This window comes from Mustela lutreola, chromosome 1 (genome assembly GCF_030435805.1).
Source record: "Mustela lutreola isolate mMusLut2 chromosome 1, mMusLut2.pri, whole genome shotgun sequence".
NCBI classification, from domain to species: Eukaryota; Metazoa; Chordata; class Mammalia; order Carnivora; family Mustelidae; genus Mustela; species Mustela lutreola.
The window spans coordinates 184,913,806-184,936,442 of NC_081290.1; the positions used below are offsets into that span (position 1 = coordinate 184,913,806).

The 22,637-nt window shown below is 42.4% G+C and overlaps 1 protein-coding gene across 8 annotated transcripts in view; it reads left to right on the forward strand.

The window, feature by feature from the left end:
• The first annotated feature begins 622 nt into the window (after window positions 1-622).
• The window catches only part of NCAM1 (neural cell adhesion molecule 1), a 300,947-nt gene continuing 278,932 nt past the window's right edge, over window positions 623-22,637 (forward strand). For 7 of the 8 annotated variants that reach the window (XM_059180903.1, XM_059180928.1, XM_059180933.1 and 4 more), the window contains exon 1: window positions 740-929. In XM_059180903.1, coding sequence (XP_059036886.1) covers window positions 878-929 — 52 coding nt within the window. In that variant the 5' untranslated portion in view covers window positions 740-877. Of the gene's footprint in view, window positions 930-22,637 lie in introns of all 8 variants that reach the window. The other variant, XM_059180921.1, reaches the window with a different exon arrangement.

Below are 22,637 nucleotides of genomic sequence, written 5' to 3' on the forward strand. Positions count from 1 at the left end.
TTCCTTTGGTTGTTTCTGGAAATCCCTTCTAAACATCTGCGTTTTTTTCGAACTTAAGTAGCTTCCCACCTCCTTCTCCTGAGATCTGTTGCCACTCTGTGGGAGAGTAAACTTCATAACCAGTTACAAACAAACAAACAAAAACAAAACAAAGCAGAACCCTGCAACAGCAATCTGTCTCCATCCCTCTCCAAATTTTTAATTTCCTGCATTAAAAAAAAAAAGAAATATCCTAGGCTATACTTGTGTTTCAAGGATCTTAAGATCTAAATGGAGATTCGACAACTTTGAAAACCTAACCAAACCTAAGATTTTGTTTCTTTTATTTACTAGTTATTAAAATATCCGTCTTCCCTATTAAGGAAGGCTGGATGGCAGGAGGGGCCACGGAGGCGTGGGGGAGAAGTGTGAAAAGAAGAAATCCCAGCTCTGCCTGGAAGACTGCGTGTGAAAGAGCCCGACTCCTCCGGCGGCTCCAGGCCGCGTTTTGCAGGCGGCCGCATCTGCCTCCCCTGTCTCTCTTACCTCCTTGATGTTCGGCACTATTTGTGGCCGGCGTGGTGGAAGGACACAGTGAGGTTCTCACCCCCGCCCCCCGCCCCCAGCTCCCATCCCCAGTTCCATCAAAGCGAACCCGGGCCAGCGCAAGGATCTCCGAGTTGCGAGTGTGCTGAGGCTGGGACTGTCACTCATTCTCCGATCAGCGCGTGAACGCAGCTCGGCAGCCGCTGGCAGGAAACAATTCTGCAAAAATAATCATACTCAGCCTGGCAATTGTCTGCCCCTAGGTCTTTTGCTCTGCCGCCGTCCACACTCTGCAAGGGGGGGGCACAGAATTTATCGCGGCAAGAACATCCCTCCCAGCCAGCAGATTACAATGCTGCAAACTAAGGATCTCATCTGGACTTTGTTTTTCCTGGGAACTGCAGGTACATTTCGAAATTATGATTATTCTCAGGCTGATGTACTGATTGCCCCCTTACCCCTCCTTCTCCCCCGAGGACACTGCTATCTGGGGTGGCTTTACGTGGAACGCTAAGGGTGGTCGTTGTCGTTGAGCTGAGGAAGGAGCGCTTCGCCCTTGCTGCCCCGCGGAACCCCGCGCTCTCCCGGGCTGCGCCGGACCGGGGCTGCCTCCGAGCGCCGCGAGCGCCCGCCGCGCCTCCTGCGCGCCCGCCCTTCCCACTTTGTGTGCGGGCGGCGCGGGGAGCGGAGTCGCCTGCTCCCGGGGTCGGTCCCGAGAGCGCTACGGCCGCGCGGCTGCTGGGCAGCGCTCCTTCTCCGAAGCGGGCGGCGGGGCGGGGGTGCCGCGGCTCCGCGGTGCCGCCGGGGAGCTTGGGTTCCGCGGGGAAGGGGCTTGTCAGCCCTGGCTCCGCGACGAGTGAACAATAAGGCCGGGGCAGCCGCCCCATCGTTATTTCCCCGGGTCTAATAAAGTGGGGCTCGCCGCCTTCGCGCCCAGCCCCCCATCCCCGCCCAGACTGAATAACGGTTTGCAAAATGGGGCGAAATGGGCAGAATCTCAGGACTGTGTGGCCGTTGTTGCACCCCCGTCGATATGACGTTAGTTTTTCATTTGCCAAATTGCTGGTTACTTGCAAAGCCTGCTCTCGGCCGGGAGCACGGAGGGATGGGAGGGCCGAGCGCCGCGTTTTGACAGGAGGAAGTGCGGAGGGGCGGAGGGCGAGGAGGGCGTGATCGGGCTGCCTGGTGTGTGTGCGCGTGTGTGTGCGCGCGTGTGCCTTCACACGCACCGCGAGCCCAGTGTTGCACGGTGCGCGAGAAGAATGGCAGGTAGCCGCCCGCAACACCTCGCCCTAGCCTCCTTTCTTTGGGCGAGGTTCCTGATCCTTGCAAAGTGCGAACAATAGCGAGCCGAGGGGAAGACAGCCGAGGGATGCTGCCGCGGGTGGCGGGGGCTGCGCCGCCGCCCAGAAATCCTCGGCGTTCCGGAGGTTCATTTCATTTGGTGTATTTCTATCCCGGCCTCCCTGAAGATTTTTCAGTGCGTGCCCACCCTCCCCTCCAGCTGCTCTCCCCACCCCACCCCACCCCACCCAGGGATTTGCGCTCTGGCGTGGACGGTCGGGAAGGGGGTAAGAAAAGGAGCAGGGGCCGCAGAGAGCTGGGTGGGATGGGCGGACATTCCGGGCGGGGGGCGTGTGCTGGGAAGCGCCCGGGGAAAGCCGGGCGGAGGGGGCCGTGTGTCGCGGCTGCCGCTGCCAGGTGCCGCCGCGGGTGCTGCCCTAGACGGCCCATTCCGGGTGGGGGAGCGCGCGGGGCGTGCCCTCCCCAGGCGGCACGGGAGCAGCCCCGGCCGCCGCCTCCAGCCAACTCGGGTCCCTCTCCCATGGCGACCAATCAGAGCGAGGCTGGCTGGGCGGGAAGCCGCGAGAGGCTTTTATTGCGGCGCGGGTGGCGGCCCGGAGCTGCCAGGACCGTCTCCCGGTGTTCCAGCCTAACGGTCTCGCTCACCCCCGCCAGGAGAAACCCCGCCCCGTGGCCGGCCCTACAGTCTGGAGGAAGGAAGATGGAGTCCAGGTGTCCCCGGGAGGTCCGTCCCGTCCGTGCTCGCCCACTCGCGCCTCTCTCGCGCAGACCCGAGGCATCCCTCTCGCCCCCCACCCGGGATGCACACTCCGCCCGCGTCGTCCCGGCCCGACAGCATCACCCGGGAGGGCGCCGGGGCTGGGCGCACCGACGCGCGTGCGCCGACCGGCCGGCTGCGGGCCGGGGGCGAAGCTGGGGGTGGGGACCTAGTCGGGGGTGGAGGGGGGAGAGCCCCCAGCTGCCGGCCAGCCCCTGTCGGCAGATCGCTGGGTCCTGCCGCCACCTGGCCGGGGCCTCCCCGGGCTTGCGGTTTTCTGTCGGGCCTGCGGGGTCCCTCCAGGGGCCTTGCGTTTCTGGGACCTCCTCCCCTCGAGGTGGGGGTGTGGCCATGGAGACCTGATCTTTAGGGGATCGCCGGCCTACCTTTCCGCCACCGTGGTGGGTGGAACCTTCGGTGTTCCGATTTGAAGGCAGGCTCCGGCTGGTACACGCCCAGGGAGTCCAGGATTGGGATCTGATGGCCGCCCAGACAAGGGTGGCATTCTGAGCCGTGTTCTCTGGAAGGAAAGCGGCGTCTGGGACCGTGGACCTGGCCCTGGGACCGTGAGGATGGGGCAAGGCAGAACATGAAACGCATACATGGTTGCTTAACAAAAGAAAGAAGTTGAACGGTTTTCCAAAGAGAATTTTTTGTTAAAGTACTGATAATACTATAGTTTAAAAAGAAATCAAAGACCTTAGTCAAAGGGTTAGGGGAAAAATAAAGGTATTATATACACACACATCTATGTGTCTGTGTATACATGTAATAATGATGTTACTATAATTATAATAGTAATTATTACTACTATTATTATTTTGGCCTCAAATGTTATATCATCTTCAGGGACAATGCTACTTCAGTCTCTGCACTCCACACAGTGCAAATGGAAATTTAGATACAAGGTATGCTGACCTTATTGACACAAAACAAATCGAGTCTGCAGCCTTTCTCATTTTGGTGTCTTTTGCTGTTTAGGAATAAAATGCCTGGTTGTGGAATAGAAAATTTGAGTCTATTCTAACAACGATTTTGGATGTTTTGTGGAAAAGTTATTTGAATGATCTGGAATGGTTAAGTGATATGTTTCTTTGACAATTTTACAGTCCTCTGCCAATTTTACTTGCCAGAGTGAAGGAATGAAGAGGACTGGTTTTCTAATAAGATAGCACTGGATTAAGAACAAAGGGCATCTTTGCTGCCTTACAGAAGCAGCTAGCACCTATATAAGTATACACCTATATAATTCATTCACTAAATGAATTACCAAGAGGTGTTTCTGCCAAGTTTGCTGTAAGTACGGCAATGCTGAGCTGTATTTTTTCTCATTGTTGATTTTCGTTTTAAGACCAAAAATATGTTTCTGAACAGAGCTGTAACTGAATGTAATGTAGTCATATTCAAGAATGTGGTATAACTTTCATGACTCTATCCCAAAACCAAAGGCTAATTTTCTTTCAACAAATATTAGCCAACATTAAAATACCAAAAATAACTCAGAATTTATTTAAAATTCAACAGTTAAACACAAAGAGAATATAAGCCAGATATTGTGGAAGTATGACCTGTCCTTTATTTAATAGTTTTTGAGTTACCATCCCTGCTGTGGAGGTTCCCAGGATCTACCAATCACGCTGTTTCCGTTAGTCTGGCAATTTACATTTCTTTTAAAGTCAATTTTTCGTGAAACTTTCCCCTTTTAACCCCAACAACTTGAACTTGACGACATTTACCCAGGGTCTATTTTTTAAAAATAATGCTGGAATAGCAGGAAATTGCAGGGTATATTCTTGTTCAATGAAGAAGGTTCATCCAAGTCTCTATGCTAATTGATTAAGGATTTGTTGATTTAACTGGTGACTATTTTTTGAGCACCATAGTTCAAGAATGAAGGCAGTAATTGTTTGCAAAAATGCTCCCAAGCCCCAAAATTATGGTGGATGTGCTATTCTCATGGGCTGTGGGTGCTTACTCAAGGCAGAGATAAGAGAGAGCAATTAGTCTCACAGAGCCCCACAATTCAGAGTTTTGCATAGTACTTCTCTTTGGAATACATTCATCATTAATTGACTACCTCAGATCGGTAATATGTAATTTAATGTAAGTAATCTGTATCTATATTTTTCTGTCACAGGGAACAAGGGCTTAATTGCCTTTCAAAATAAATAGCACCATTTTCTCATTCAAAACCTAATCTTTAGGCATGATAGATATTTTTGTTTGCTACGGAACTCAGTTTCTTAAATTATAGACAGCATCTCGTAAACCTTATGTTGCTTGAAATACGGACTTTGGAACTTCTGATCCAACCACTTAAATGTTTTAAGGTGACAAAGTCTCTATTTAAAATGAGTTTGATGAGTTCCCCATTTTTACATCTTCAACATGAAGGAAGTGTGGCTATTCTCCAGACAGAAAGTGACTTTAATACTACTGGCCGACCTCCAGAGAGATTTTACAGACAGTCCGTCCTGTCTCTGTGTGAAATAAGTGATTCATTACCTGTTGCTAAAGAACGGTTTGAACTTTCCCTGCCGATCTTGGGTTTGTGGTGATGGAGAGCAGAACCAATGGGCAAGGAGGGGAGAGGAAGGGACCGCACCTGCTGTCATCAGTCTTCTGGGAACAGACAGCTTGAGAGGAGACAAAGGCATTTGGAAAAGGCTCTCCAGGACTGTTGAAGTATTGAGTTTTAAGCACGCAAATGTTTTCTGGTGTCAAGATGAATATTTCAGTGTAGCTTCCATAACCGATAATTCCTCAGTTTAGGGATCTGACAAATATACAGGCTAAGAAACATCTGGAACTTTAAAAGAAATGGCAGCAAATTACAAATAGTGTTTTACTAGTCTTAAAAATGGGTTACAAATTAGACAAAATTGGAACCACAAATCAACTTGGCTATGTAATCATAATGACTACTTGACTTTTGAATTTAAAAAAACTTAAGTAGTTAAGTTCCTTTAGTTAAAAAAGAAGAAATGAGAAAAATTCAGAAGAACATTTTATACATGTCCTAAAATAGTAGGTCTCTGAGCAATACTGTAAGAGAGAGCCTCTTAGCAAGGGGGAGATGGCCAGGGAGCCCTCTGAATCCTACAGAGTTGGTGTCCACGAGGGACCCAGTGTTTACTGTGAGGAAACAACCCTGGCAAGCCTGTTATCAAGAGTACAGGTAGATGTGCTTACTACTGTAAGGCAGTAAAATCCACAAGTCTATCTGAAGGTCACAGTCATGTAATCTTTAGCCTTTTCCCTTGTGAATATTAACTCTTGGTGCCAAACCTTAAAACCATTTGCCGATGTAAAGGGATGTAAATTATTTGGCGTTGCCGCTGGTGCCATTGTGCCCTTTCATTTCAAGGTGTTGAAATGCTGTCTCTCAGCTAAAGATGATCATTCGGGGCGTTGCCTTTTGATGTCGGTCTTGGGGCCAAATGGCACCTGTTCAGGCAGTTTCCATACATTACGGTTAAGATGCCTTTAGGCCGCGTCTACATGCAGCCACGTAGTTAACTGCTTTTAGTTAGGATGGCACACTTCTCCCTTCTTGGGTGTTTGTGTAACTTCTAACAAGGAAGCTTGAGCGGGTGCTGGGGGAGGCTCAGAGGACTACACCGAAGGATGTAGTCCTTGGGTACCTGTGTTTTTTTGGGTCAAAAAAGGTTTTAATAAACCTATTGTGCATTCCTTTTCCCCCAGACAGAAATAAACACGTTTTCCTTTGGATTCAAGGACTGATTCCCATCACTGATGGGACTTGAGAGGCTACCATGTAACCTGTACTCTACTCTCTTCTCACCCGGGACTTTCCGATTTGTAGCTGCAAACACTGGCGACATCTGGCCCTGTTTTCTGTCTGTGTCATTCCTGGGATCACATGCGAGAAGCCTTTGGTATCTGATTACCTCATTGTTGAGGAATATCCCTAGTAATGTCACAGTGTTTGGGATTGTGTTACGTTAGGTGTTCTCTTAAAGGTTGATCAAATGTATTTATTGAGTGCCATACTGAGATGACATACTTTCTGCTGTCAAGGAAGCTGGAGGGTAGAACTGCGGAGAGATTAAGAGTGGCCTGCAACCCCAGGTTGAAAGCCCAGCCATGCCGCATGTATCCCTTATTTACTGTCCAGTCTTGCTCGAGTCATTCAGTTTCCCTAAGCTTCAACTTCCCCTTCTGCAAAATGGCAAAATTAGCAATGCCTCCATTTTTGAGCTGTGAATGTTTTAGAGATCACAGGCCTTTAGTGCATGCAAGCTCTGTTTATTAATGAGAAAGAGGGATGTATTCTGGATCTAGGAAAAAAAAATGATACTCTGACATAGTGCTCTTTTCAGGAGGACATAAAAAAGGATATTCTGAGAACATGACTCCTTCAATGATTAGAACTTGACTTAAAAAAAAATCTTGTTAAATACGCCTGCATTGTCATCTTGGTTTTGAATATGTTAGAAAAGTGATCTCATTATGAGGTTGAAGACATTAGCACAAGGGTTGGTGTGGGTTTCATGGGGCCTGAAGGATGTACAATTTGGAAGGCCCTCCTTAAGGACAATATAAAATTCTTGCTTCTGGAAAATATAGAAGATAAATGCCCATGGAACACATGGGCAGGTCCCCAGCCCACAGAGTCTTGGCAGGAGCCCATGCAGTGTGGAGCCCTGCAGATCTGACCCAGTGTTAGCAGTCGTGTGTTGGTCTGCTTGGGTCCACTTGCTTGAGAATAGAGACTAATCATTCCGGTTTGTTAAGCATGTATCTCATAAAGGTTGCTTTGTGCTTTGAAGATCAGAATCATACATCAAAATCCAAATTATTTTTGGAAAGAAGAAGCCATTTGACCTTATTTTATAGAAAATCTTAAGTAAGGCCTCAGGTGATTTAATATTTCTCACTGCTTATATTTTTGTAAATTACTATCTGGAATAAAATAAAGTAATTGCTATTATTATTCAAATGAGTCAGACATAAGTGCCCTACTGGCAGGACGGGAAGTAGTTTTGCCAACTGCAAGGCATATGTTGTTTTGGAGAGGAGACTCAGATTTTGGGTCAACTACCTAGGAGGGGAGAAACCGCATCGATAATCCCAATAGTTGGGTCTTGAATATCATTAGCCAATCCCAGAGTTTTGATTTGCATTCTCTCATTTAATCTTCATATCATTTGTTCACTAAACATTTATTGAGTTCTGTGTTCTGAGAACCCAGGGGGGAGCATATATCATCTCTGTCTTCCTAGAGCCACCAGTCTAAGTGTGGAGGAACACAGACATGAGACAAGTCACACGCACATATATTTATAACCCCATGTCCTGATCGAAACTCAGGAAAAGAACAGGCTACCATGATTATTGGGGAAAACCACCTTTGACTGCGTGGTCGGGGTGGGGTGAGGAGGTGACATTTAAAGAACTCCGTGAAATAGGAAGGACAGATGGTATTCGCGTTTAAGGCATGGTTGATTGCCTGATTCAACAGACAGGGAATCACAGCAAACACTCTCGAATTCCTCAATTCAGCAAACTTTCTTGAAATCTGAGAAGGTTAGGTTGCTTCAGGAATTGTTCTGGGTTTCAGATTATAAAGTCAAGTAAGCTCTGCTTCTGGCTCTAGAGTTTACGTGGGAGACAGATATACTCTGCCTAGAAATAGAGATGTGGATCAAATGCCATCGGAGCCCAAGGAAGGAAGCAGTTGATTCTGCGTGGGCCTCCCTTGAGCTGGGCGTGGGGCACGAGTTGGCCTTCAGTCCGTGGAGCAGGAAGACTCGGGTGTCTGAGAGAGGAATGCCCACACTGATGCGCGTGGAACAGGGTGTGGGGACGTGGTGAGAAGCAGCCAGAGACTGGCTGTGGGGGTGGTGGGGAGATGCCCTGTGAGGCCACATGGTGTTAGGTCTTGATATAGAACTGGCTCAGAGAAAGGGCTAAGTGACTTACAGGGGTGAGGCTGGGACTGTAACCTGCTTTGGTGGGCTGCAGTGAGGATAGTTTGAATATACATAGCATCAGATGCACATCTGCTTGTTGTCTGCCCAGGTGCGGGAGGAGTGACACAGTGGGGGGTGAACAGAGAGCCCTGGGGCTGGTAGTCTAGGTTGAGTCCACTCACTGTGTGTGGGGGCCTGCGGTTAAGTGTGATTCTTGATTCCTGCTCAGGTCATGATCTCAGGGTCGTGAGATCGAGCCCCATGGAATTTGCTTAAGATTCTCTCTCTCCCTCTCCTTCTGCCCTCTCCCCTGCTTGCGCTCACACACACACACACACACACACTCTCTCTCTCTCTCTCTCTCTCAATAAATAAATAAATAAATAAATAAAGACTACACATTATTTCAAAAAAAGTTCATCTTGAGTGGAGGTTTTCTTTGAGATGTTACAAAATATGTGTACTGGGAATATGACACACAAAGTTCTGTGCTGAAAGCTGAGGGAGAAAATAAAATAAATGGAAGAATGCTCTACCAGGCCTGCAGTGGCTTTCAGATTGGTAGAGAGGAAACACTTAGTTCAGACGGTTAGGAAACCGTGAGAGGTACTATATGAATCAGTGTCTGAAAGAAGGAGGCAGATATTAATTGTAGGCATTATTAAGTACGACAAAAAAATCGTCTCAGGTGCTATTGGTGTGTACAGAAGGTGTGGACGAGCTAGTGATGGATGTGGACCCCCAGGGGCGTAAGGACAGCTAGGGAGAGGAAGGGCAGGACGAATCTAGCTGGAGAACTGAAATCTTAAGTGCTAGACGAGGGACAGGGATGCTGGAGAAATCTTCTAAAACATTTGCGAGGATGTTCAGTGGCAATGCTTGATCAGGTGCTGTGCTGGGCTGTGTGTGCGATGCTAGCCACGAATTCCCAGGGAGGGAAGTGGGAGCGGACTGCTGGGGTCAGTGCAGTGGAGTGTCTGTTTCTGTAGCAGCCACGCCAGCGGATGGACAAAATACCGGGCCAGGAAAAAGATTTTTGCTTCACAAAAATAAAATTTTAGACCATTTTATAAAAATCAAATTTTTATGGTTCCAGAGGGGCTTGTTAAAGGATTCCAGTGGTGATATAGTTTGTAAAACAGATAATCTTGGAAAGATACCCTTGTAGTGGTTTTGGATAAGGTTTAAAAAATGCACATGGCTGACATGTCAGAGATGACAAAGCGAAAAATTGGGATAGACAAGAGGTCCAACACGGGAGGTGACGGGGAGAGAGAATAATCTTTAAGTCACAAACCCAAGGGAATGAAATCATGAAATCATGGAACAGTCAGTGTGATGGGGAGACTGAGAAAAGGGGTTACCTTGAATGAAACATAGACTTCAGTAAAAACACATGAAGTTTTAGGGGAAAAAATTTGGACATCTTGGTATCTTACCTTCTAGGTCAGTATTTTTCAGCGGTGGGTGGTGATATCTATTTAGCAGACTTCTGCCAGCATTAAAAAAGAGGAAAAAGAAGGAAAGGAAGGAGGAAGGGGGAAATGGAGGAAAGAGGAAATGGAATAGAATGGAAAAGGGAGTATGTATATCTTATGTAGCAAGGGTAAGTGTTATTTTGTGGAACTTTTTATTGACCCAGTTGTGAGGGTGAACATGCCTAATTATATGGCTCAGATCAAAATAATGTCATAGATATTATGGGACTAGACAGAGGCTAAACCACTGTGTGGTGCAGAGAAGGTGTAGGGCAGAGGCAGAAGAAGTAAGGGAAGAAATCCTTACTGAGCATGTGTGCGGTCTGTTAGCTGCAGGTGTACAACAAAGCCCCCAAACTCAGTAGTACAATACCTTGACCTTGGAAAGCCTACTCTCTAGTGGAGCCTACATTCTGGTGGAGAATGGAAAGACAACTGGGAATATCGGGTAGCATCTAAAGCCAGAGACGTGGCTGAGATTTCCGAGGCAGAGTATAGATTACCTGGGCAGCAGGGGCGGTTGGAGAACCTTTCCCAGCGTGGTGAGAGCTGGAGGCTTTGTAGAAAGGATTTCACAGTGCACAGGGGAAGCCTGGATGAGGTAGTTTACCTGTTGCATGTTGGGAGGAAGCTGTAGGGAGCCCAGCAGGGAAACCAGGAAGACTGAGGGACATTAGTAGTCTATATTTTTGTCCCTTTTCAGTGGAGAAAAGAATCTTCATTGTAGAATCTTCATCACACCCAGAAGTATTCATGTGGTAGTATTTAAGTAGCATTTTTTTTTTTTAAAGATTTTATTTATTTATCAGAGAGAGAGGGGGAGAGAGTGAGCACAGGCAGACAGAATGGCAGGCAGAGGCAGAGGGAGAAGTAGGCTCCCTGCTGAGCAAGGAGCCCGATGTGGGACTCGATCCCAGGACGCTGGGATCATGACCTGAGCCGAAGGCAGCTGCTTAACCAACTGAGCCACCCAGGTGTCCCAGTATTTAAGTAGCATTTAGAACGGCATCTTGTCCATAATTCGGAAGGCAATATTGAACAAAAAGGCAGGGAGGGGGCAACCGGAGCCTGCCTAGTGGCATGGATGCTTCGGTTAGAGAAGAATAATGTTAAGTGGACAAAAGTTGGAAACAAATGGTATATATAATACCGATTTTGTTTTTTAAAACTTTCCTTTCACTTCTTAAGCCTGGAAGAAGACACATTTTTTAAAGGCCATCTGAGTTTTCTCTAATGAACATATCTTGCTTTGTATTTGCATTACAAAACAAACACTATTAAAAAGAGGGCAGTGGTTACTGTGGGTTATGCGTTCAGGAACATGAGGCACAATTAGAAACTTTGAATTTGTTTCATCTTTCAGGGGGATCTTAGAGAATTTTAGTTGGATGGTGGATGCATGTTCTGAGAGTCAGAGACTGACAGGAGCCGATATTCAGCATACTTGACTACAAAGAAGGGAAGAATGGGGTGTTGGGTTGGGGGAAGGCTTCACACCGGGGGGCCATCTGGGCACATGTATCTGTACAAAGGGAAAGACCCAGGCGATGAACAAACCTTGCAAAGGACAATGAGATGGGCTCATCTGAGAGGAAGTGAATAATGTTAAGAGGGTTTTCTCCCCAGGGATTTCATTCATCACGGCAGGCGATGCATTATAGACAGTTTTGTTTTCCTTTGCATCACTGCCCATGATATTCATACTTTCATTCTACACCTCTAAAAAAGTTTGTTGAGAGCAACATCTTTTGAAGTTTGTTCAGTTTGTCACAGTGTAGATGGGTCGTTTTTACCAGATCGGCACAAGAGTGGACACAGGCGTGACTGACTACTGATGTTCTTTTACTCGTGCTGCCTGCGAGTATCCCTTCTGTCTCTGTGAGATGCTGCCAATCGCTAGTTAAGCTGCAATTGCTGTATGAGAACTGGTTTCAGGGTACAACTTGGTCACGGCTGTCAGGAACATGAGAAGATGCGAATCCAGTGCAGGCTCTCTGATCTGAGTTATAATACAATTTATCTTCCTTTCTTAATTTACAGTCTCCTTTTGGTGTTGTTGAGCAATGCGTTCTGTAGGGGGCGACTCGGGAGCCTTTGGCATCAAACTTGGCATCTTGTAGGGCGGCTCTCGTGCTTTCCATGACCTTGAGCCAGTTATTTTATGTCTCCTATGCTCAGTTCATTTCTCTGTGAAACAGGAATAATAATACCCCCCTAATAGGGTTATTGTGAGGACGAAATGAGGTAATTTATGCAACTGTCTGGCACACAGTAAGCTCAGTCATTTTTTTCCCCATTTTCCCTTTTTCTGTTAAAGTTCACAGTTGAAGGGGTGTACAATTAGTGTTGGATTTAAGTATTGATTATAATTAGAATCACATTTTTTCCCATTTAGTTTCCATTCTCTGACAGTTCAGGATCACCATGAATTGCGGCTGAGTTAGAAACACCACAGCCAATGGCTTAGCTGTTTCAGCTCCCATGGCAGCAAAGTCTAGTAGATCTTGGTTCTGAAAAAAGGAGAATTTTAAAAAATAAATTGGTTTATATAGATTTATATTTGCATAGGGTTAATATTAAATCTGTCAATTCACCATAATGGTAGAGCCATAAAATTTAGTGTACTTAAATAATGGTTGCTGCTAAAGATCATATTGGTGACACTTCATTAATCTGGAAGTCATTTGCTGGCAACCTTAAATCTTTGGAACATGAAGCATGAAGAATAAGGGGAAAGAATGAAGAAGTGAGGGAAAGGCGCCTTTGGATAGCCAAAATAGATATCCCAAATTTAATTGTACGCATTTGACTGATAGGGAAGCCCTTTAGCACCCCCTTTTTTTTTCCGGAAAGAGTGCATATATTCTCAATTAATTTCCAATTTCCTTCTACCACGTTTAGAAGGGCTCTTAGATTAGAATCAAAGAAACATGACTGCTAGGTATAGGTACATTGATAGTAAGATATAATAATTTCAATGGATGGAAAAGTTAGGAAAAACAGATTCAAGAACACAAAAAACATGTCAGTCTCAGCCATTTAGTATTCAACTGAAAAACTAGCTCTTTATATCCCAAAATGCCAAGGGATTGTCTATAACACAGTGTAACATAAATAGTGGGTGTTCATAATTAAACCTCATTTGGAAGAGACAACTCTGGCCCATTCAAGCAGCGGCAACACTTGTATGGATTAGTTTATGGAGCATACGTCTTTGGTGTTCAGCACTTTGCTAGGTACCGAAGGAAGTATGATTTCAAGAAGTTTCCATATGGTTGCAAACATAAAACAAAATAAATGTAGATACCATTATCTTCACCAGTGGCAAATTGGAATGAAAGAGGTGGTATAAATAGTGTTGCTCATATGGAAAATTCAATCATGAGACATTCTAATCCCCAAGGATTTAGGACAAAGGAGATTTAATGTTTCATTCTTATAGAATGACCTTGTTAAATATAGCTTCTCAGCTTGGTTTGAATTCCACAGCTATTTATTTACCATTAAGAGAAGTTGTGTCAGGGCACCTGGGTGGCTCAGTGGGTTAAGGCCTCTGCCTTCAGCTCAGGTCGTGATCTTGGAGTCCCAGGATCAAGCCCCGCATGGGGCTTTCTGCTCAGCCGGGAGCCTGCTTCCCCCCACCTCTCCCCTCCATCCCTCTGTCTGCCTCTCTGCCTACTTGTGATCTCTGTTGAATAAATAAATTAATAAAATCTTTAAAAAAAGAGAGAGAAAAGTTGTGTCACCCATTTTCTCTCTTCTCCCCCAAATTTCTCTCTTCTCCACCAAGTTATAGTAAGTACATATTGAGATTAAAGATCTTAACTATTCAAGCAACTGGAATTCATTTGTTGTCATTCCTCCCTTTCTTAAATTCAGTTTTTTTCTTATAATTTAAATTCACATTTTAAATTTTAAATGTCATGTCCACGTTGTTTAAAAGGTTAAATCATTTTATAAAACTTGAAACACAGAGCATTAGTCCCCTGCCCTGACCCTTAGGACCCCTCCTTACCCTTCCCTTGTTCTTCCCACCTCTGATTTCCATTCCCCCGAACAACCACTTTCTACCCATTTAGTTGTTTCTATATTTTTTGAATCTCCATATTTTTACTTTCTTACTTTTTTAGTTTCAGGCATTATTTGTTGATTTTTCTCTTACGTACTTCCCACCTCCTTATTTCCTTTACCCTGGTGTCCTCATATAATAATTTTTCTATTTTTGATTTAAACAATATTTAATGTTTACATTACTATGACCATGTAAATATTCACAGCTGAGCCTTGAGCAATTATATAATTTTTTATATCTTTTTTATATAACTTTCTTTTATATAACTTTTCTTTTTTTATATAACTTTTTAATATATCTTTTTTATATAACTTTCTGTCGTTCCTGAAGTTTATGATGGCATCAGTTTTTTCCTTTGCATGGTTTTCTATATACCTATCACTAATTCATTGTCAGACTAATGTGTAAATTTCTGCTAACAGTGCTCAAACATGGCTATTTTCTTTCATCTTCCGGGGACGTATATCCTAGATCTTTCTCTCATTCTTCAGTCGTCTAGGCTTGCTGCAGTTAATTTATATTTGCCTGGTATTCAATTCTCTAGATTGAAAATTTTTGTCTCCCAAGAATTTTGAAGATGTTACTCTGTGTTTTCTACCTTTCACTGTTGCATTTGTGAAGTCTAGTGCCTTCTGATTTCTGATGTTTTGTATGAAAGTTGCTTATTTCTCCTCTAGAAGATCTTAGGATCTTCCCTTTATCTACAGTATTCTGAAATTTCACAATGCTATGCCTTGTTGTAGGTCTGTTTTTTTATTTATGGGGATAGATTCTCAGTGGGCCACTTTGCTGTGGAAATTCACATTTTTCTGTGCCAGGAAATGTTTCTACATTATTTATCTGATATATTAATATCTGGTTTCTCTCTCTTTTTTCTGGAGTTCTTATTCAGAAGTTAGATTGCTCTATTGGGTGGGTGTCTTCTCTTTCCTATCGTTCATTTCTTTTTTCCTCCAACCTCTTACCCTTTACTTTCTGGGAGGTTTTATCGGCTTCTTGCCCATTTTATATTGAATTTTCTATTTTGCTAACATATTTTTAATGCCTAAGAGTTCCGTTTTATTGTCTGAGCATCTTTTATATCTCTGAGTATTTTTTTTTTTTTAAGATTTTATTTGTTTAGGGGCACCTGGGTGGCTCAGTGGGTTAAGCCTCTGCCTTAGGCTCAGGTCATGATCCCAGGGTCCTGGGATTGAGCCCTGCATTGGGCTCTCTGCTCAGCGGGGAGCCTGCTTCCTCTCTTTCCCCGCCTGCCTCTCTGCCTACTTGTGATCTCTGTCAAATAAACAAATAAAATCTTTAAAAAAAAAAGAAAAGATTTTATTTGTTTATTTGACAGAGAGAGAGAGAGATCACAATTAGGCAGAGAGGCAGGCAGGGGTGGGAGAAACAGGCTCCCCGCTGAGCAGAGAGCCTGATGCGGGGGGGTCAATCCCAGGGTCCTGAGATCATGACCTAGCAGAAGGCAGAGGCTTAACCCACCGAGCCACCCAGGTGCCCCTTCTCCAAGTATTTTAGAAAAATTTTCTTGCTTGCTGCATTCTCTCTTTATCCTCTGAATTTCCCTTTATTGTCTGTTTTATATCTCCTCTTGTGTCTCATATCATTTCATTTCTCAAATTAAAATGGCCCTTAGCTGTTTATTAGGAATTGGGAGCGAGGCACTGGAAAGCTGTGGGGAATCTTTGTGTGGGTGGACCTCACTGCGGCTGATCCGTTGGGTGGGGGGCACCCACCTTCACTCAGCAACTGCATTTTCTCTTGGGCCGGTCAGTTTAAGGGAGCCAGCATTTTGCAGCCTGGGGGGGGGGGGGTCTAAGTCAAACTATTGTCTTACTCTGAGATGAATGGTTTGGGAGTATTTTATCCATTAGTTGAGATTTCATGGGATCCCTCTATTTTCAGTGAAGGGTTTCTGCCCTCAGCAATGGCGGGCATTCCCCAAGAGCAGATTCCCTGTGATTGAACTTCTCCAGCTAATAAAAATTCAGTCTCTTCCTGGATTGAAGAAGAATTCAGGGTGGGAGAAGAGATACATGGCCCCACCCTCCTGCGGCTTACAGTTGGGTGCATGTGTGTTCAGTTGAAGTTAGTGGTATGAGAGGGAGTGGTGATAGAAGGGCTGTTAGCTTTCATTCTGAAGGAGGCTGTGAGAACCTTCTGATGGCCCGTCTCTCTCAGGGTTCATAATTGCTTTGAGCCAGAGCACATCTTTGAAACATTTCACTCACATGTTTCAGTATGGAATTTTCGAGATTTAAAGAAGCTTGCAGAATTCTTAAAGGAAAAAGCAAATGTCCCAGGGGTGCCTCCTAAGAAAAGACCTTAACTTCAAGGGAATTGACAACTCAGGGACTTAGGACCCGTTGTGAAGAACCTATTCTGTGTTGAAGAATCTTTTCTCAACTAAGAAGTCCTCAAAAGATTCCAGGGTGGGTGGCCTGAGATCCCACATTTCTTGGATATAAAGACAGGGCTTGGCAGGGACGCTGAGAACTAGAATAAGAGCAGTTTCATGAACACATTTGCAAATGGCTGCATCCCAGCCTTGTTGGGTAGCAAGAACATTTATTAGAAACAGTCACTTAATTCCAGGATTTATGGAATAACTCCAGTGTTCCATGTAGTTGGGCTGCGAGTTGAAGATACAAGATGAATGCATTCAGTAGCTTTGTAAAAAATTCTAGATCACTTTTTAAATTGTTTCTGGTTACATTTACAATATTTATTCCTTTGGAATGACACCAAAAACAACCTTGAAATGTCGGAAAAAGATAACGAAGAGTTATTTATTCCTTTCTCTGGTTTTTCCCTTTTGTGTATGTAAGTTAAAGTTATGCATGACATGTTTAAAATTTAAAATTTTCATTAAAGAAAGCCATCTGTCATAATGAAGCAAAAAAGGGACATCATGTGGTATTCTTTGAAGATAAGAGATTGAAAATGAGTCTGTTAACTGCCCTAGATTACAATTTGAGGTCATTTTGAGCTAAATTGGCTTTGGAATCAGAATTTAAATTATCGGTCAGACTCAATTAAGATAACTGGTCATGCAGACAGTTTATTCTCCTTCCTCCCCTCTCATAAAAAGAATATTTTTATTGTTTTTAAAATACTTCTTCACCGCTAAGTTAGATATGGGGATTTTTTTTTTTTTTAGGAGATAAACATTTTGCACATTAATTGATTTGGGTATCTAATTGTAATTTTATTTATAAATAAGAAACCCAAATGATCATTTATTATTTGGTTTTCTAGAGATATGCACAGTAGATCCTTCTGAAGTCACTGAGAGGTAAATCAATACATTATTCTGTGTTATATTGCTGCTGTCCTGTGCAATATTAAGAGAATAGCTATCACAAAGTCAGACAGTTAAATTACTTTATTTAAATACAATAACAATAAATGTATAGTGTGGGACATTTCAGAAAACATAAATTTTAAATATGGGTAATCATTTCAATAATTTATGTATGCATTTCTAAATATTAAAGTTTTTGTTTGTGATAAGTGAGTTTAAAATTACATTCTTTTAGCAAACTCAGCATGAGAAATTTAAAATGATGAGTTCCATTGTTAATTTGGTCTTCACTTTCATCTCTTTTACTTATTTATAGACTAGAACAAATAAATCAGTTCTTTTTCTCTTTTGTTGTGAATTTTTTCAATTAGAATTTAAAAGTTGTTACAAAAGAAAACAACGTAAGCCTACAGTGAACATGCAATTTGACATTTGGGGCTGGTTATGTATCTCATGCTGTCTGGAGACCCCAGGTGTGTGAGTGACTTGGACTGGTAGGACCCTAGAACTTCACAAGGAAACAAAAATATCCTGAATGATTTACTGATGTCCCCGAAATGATGGCAGTATCTCTCCTGGGGGCAGAAACTGATGGTACGCAGATGTCATGGCTGGTTCCTCATTGGTAGACAGAGTCATATGTGCTGGGACCAGGGGCTGCTGGCAAGAGGATGGGTTTGATGTGAACCATAATCACTATTGACCTACATCTGTTCTTGAAATATTTTCACTAAAATTAAATTTGAAGTCTCATCTGTATGTGACATCTTATCTTAAAACTGTCGCTATAGAGGATTTCTTTAAGAAGAACATAAAAGTCAAATTTACATCTTAATATTTATTACATGGATTAAAAAAGTTCATATCCAGAGCAAAATGTTTGAATCGTTGATGATTTCTTGTTTTTTTGAAACATTGGGAAATATTGGGCAGTTATGTGATTAGAACCTGTTCGTGAGACTTTGTAGCTAGAAATAGGCAAAAACAAGAATATTGTGACAAGCGAGGTGTTTATTAAGGCAGGTCTAACCTCATATCCAGTACTTGACATTTTCTCGGAAATTTTAACAAAAAAACACCATGGAAATGTGTGATTGGAAATGCTTCTTCAGTTATTTTATTGAGATTTGATGTCACATGGACATAATTTGTAGTGCAAAGATTCTGCTTTCTTTGTAGCATTACATCTGATAAACTTTACTAAAGAGATTTCATTTAATTTTCTATCAAAACAAAGCCTTATGTTGAATTTAAGAATAATTTGGAAAAGTCACAAGAATTATAAAGGTGCACATAAGCTGGAGGAAGTACCATAATGATGTAATTTCTTAGTCTTATTTTGGAATTTATAGTGAATCTTAAAAGTTACAAGCTTTCAAAAGGCACATGCTAGACAGATCATTCACTATTTAAAAAATGAAGTGTAGTTTCTTAAAAAGAATGTAAAGCTTGAATCTTGCTTCATACAAATTGAGTTTCTTAAATTTGGGGAAAAAATTAATATATTAGAATCGATAGTTGACCATAGCTTTAAATATGAAACAAAGGGTTTAAAAATCTAACTTGTCATTGTTTACAAAATATTGGCAATCTGGAGCTAAAGGCTTGGCGTTATTGTGTAATCTTCTGTTTAAAAATAAACAGTGGAAATAATTGTAGAAACCTCTGGGTTTAGAAAGGCTTGTTGGTGGTTCTTCACATCCTACTAAAAAAGCAGGCTGTCTTTGCATATTAATCACCCTGTGAAAGGAAGCTTGCCTTATTTGCATTGTGCATGCACTAAGAAGTCCAATAGTGCGCCTGAGAAAAAAATGGGGGGATTGTAATTGTTGTTCTCAAAAGGGTTTTTATTCCATTCAAGTGGAAAAGCTGAATGCTGGAGAATTAGTGCAGTGTTTTGTGGAAGAAGAGTCCCTTTTGGTCACTGCATTTCGGGTAGTGCAATCCCAGTGAGTCAGGATCCTGATCTCGGGGGTTGAAGAAGGAAGTGTGTCCTCTGCCTAGACCAGACCCTGTTCCTGTAGAGAGCTCTAAGCTTGGAAGCACCTCTGCTTGTTTGCATCCAAAAGAGTTAAATTCCAATTCTGGTGACACCCAGGGTGTGGGAAGTCTCAGGATAATTAAATAGGAACTAAAAAAGTCTGAATCTTTGTAGTTTGTGTCTTAGGGTTATGTTGGGGATACAGACTATGCAACTAAGTAGATGATGTAGTAACTTTTTTTTTTTTTTTTTTTTTTTTTTTTTTTTTGAGAAAACGTGTGATTTAGTTAACACCTTGCAGGTAGAACTTGCCCCCCAAATTGATTTTAGGTGATATAGTTGAAATTACCTTAATATCATGGTATCTTTTTTGCTTCGTTGTATTTTAAGACTCAGTGGTTGAATATGAACATTGAGGATAAACAGCAGAAATGTTCTTCATGTTATGGAGGCTTTCTTTTCATAAGATCTCACAGGATGAGAGAGCTCCTTCCAACACGTTTCTCTTCTGACATGGTAGAACACATGTTCACCAAGCCTTTTTCTGATCTTGAAATTCTAGCTACTTCCCTAGATGGCAGCAGCCCTGCGAGCCAGTGTAGTTTCCAAAACCTCAGCATGTACATTGGTTAGTTTGGAGGTGTGTTACTTTGTACTGGTATATATACTTTTCATGTTTTTAGCATCTGTCAGACATTTCTGCACAGTATGTGGCATTCAGAGTTAAGCCTTGAATTTTACAGGGGAGGGAATGGGTCATTATCTGTGTACACGTATTTTGACAACATGATTGTGGGCCATCATGGAGACAACCCCTGCTGCTCTAAATGATTGTATTAGATATTAGAAGGTAGTTAGCTGATTTAAAAGGTTAGCCACAGATTTTTACTGAAAACCATTTGGCTGAAGTATATGTGACTATCAGTGTAGCTACTTTTTGTTGCCCTCTTTCATATTGTATGGACTTGGTTGTCTGAAGGTTGCACACACATCCTCTGATTGAAACCATTTATATTTTATTTGAATTGCTTTCTGAAATATTCATGTATAGAAAATTGTGTGTAATTTAGGCTTATGCAGAGCATTCCATAGGCTCTAAGTGTGTATTTGGATTGCTGTTCTAAAGAATGGAAGTAGCCAAGATGTAGTTTGAGAAAGTAGGACCACAGAAGTTAGGCTGATAGAAGAAAAACACATATACTCGCCATGGTTTCTGCCATTCAAAAAAGACCTAGATAGAGTTCATAGTGAATTTTCTTCCAAGATAAATATATTAATGATATGCTTCTCCATAATTTTTGTTGTAGATATAGTTTTTAGAGTTTATAGTTAATAATTTAAATTTGAGCCCTTTAATAAAATATGAAATGCATTACACATTCATTGGATTGTAGAGATTTCATAAGTATGAAAAATCATTTATCAACAAAAACAGCTGGTATCAAGAACTGCATGATCATCTCAATAAAGGCAGAAAAGCATTTGATAAAATGCAATACTCATCTATGCTAAAATACTCAATAAACTAGGGATAGGGAGGACTTCCTCCATCTGAAAAAGGGAATCTCTGAAAAACCCAGAGTTAGGAGTTAGACTTTGCAAGTTGGCCAAAAAGTACAGGAAAAGATGTTGGACATCATCAGCCACCAGGGAAATGTAAATCGAAATCACAGTAAGATACTACTTCAAACTCGCTACAGTGGCTATCATCAAAAAGACCGATAGTAACAAGTGTTACTGATGATGTGAAAAAATTGGAACCCTCCTATGCCACTGGTGGGAATGGAAAATAGTTCAGCTCCTTTGGAAAACAGTCTGGCAGACCTTAAACAGAGTTACCATACATACCTGAAATTTCATTCCTTCAGAGTGTGAAAACACACATCTGTATAAAAACTTGCACATGGGGGTGCCTGGGTGGCTCATTGGGTTAAGCCTCTGCCTTAGGCTCGGGTCATGATCCTGGGGTCCTGGGATCGAGCCCCATATCTCTGTTTGGCGGGGAGCCTGCTTCCTCCTCTCTCTCTGCCTGCCTCTCTGCTTACTTGTGATCTTTGTCTGTCAAATAAATAAATAAAATCTTAAAAAAAACAAAACTTGCACACGAATGTTCATAGCAACATTAAGAATGATCAGAAAATAGAACCAACCCAAACCGTTAACAGTTAACCCAGTCCGTTCACTGATGAATGGATAAACAAAATGTGGTATATCCATTCAATGCAGTATTATTGAGAAATAAAAAGGACGGAGAACCAATATGGGCCACCACATGGATGAGCCTTGAAAACACTATAAGTGAAAGAAGCTAGACACAGAAGATCACGTATTGTATGACTCCATCTATGTGAAATGTGTGGAATAGGAAAATCCATAGAGACAGAAAGTAGACTGGTGTTTATCTAGGGCTAGGGGACTGGAGGGAGATGGGACCTATATTATATAGGACCTATAGATGGACCTATATTAATAGGTAAGCGGTTTCTTTTTGGGGTGGTGAAATGTATAAAAGTAGATTGTGGTGATGGTTGCATAATTCTGAGCATTTACTAGAAATTATTGAATTGTATACTTAAATGTATATTTAAAATGAATTATTGTATGGTATGTGAATTATATTTTGACAGAGCTAACATATATACATACATACACACATGTGTACATACAGAGCTGTTATATCTTGTCTTTTGGAAAGAAATAAGCAAACCATAGATTTTTTTTTTTCCCCCAGCGGAATCTATGAAAGCCAAGGTGAAATTACCAAAGACTTAAACTATGCCATTTAATTAAAATTAATTGTTACTGTTTGGTAGGTGGAACAGAAGAGGATGTAAAATAGAGATCTGTGACACTAACACCAACTACTACCCAACACATTTGTTAATGATATGCCGTGAGAGCCCATGCATGACAGCCAGAACTTCGCTTTATTCTTTGATAAACTTTTAGCCTAAGATGGAACTCTATTTTTCAAAGAAATAGAGACCCTCTTAAATATTGTTGCCTGAAAAAAAGAGGTTGTTAGGGGAAGGGTCATATTGAAGGCTTCTGGGGGCTGGCGATATTCTAGTTCTTGTATTAGGAGGTCGGTCATTGGCATTTCTCATATTAATTCATTAAGCCATGTAGGTCCTGTTATGCATTATTCTATATTTCATAATAAAAAAAGGTTTAAATTAGATTTAATCACTCTGCTTGAGACATTCCCAGGGAAAGAAAATGTGGACTATGGTGTTTTGTAATGTTTTAATAATGAAAAGCACATTTTTACACTAGAAT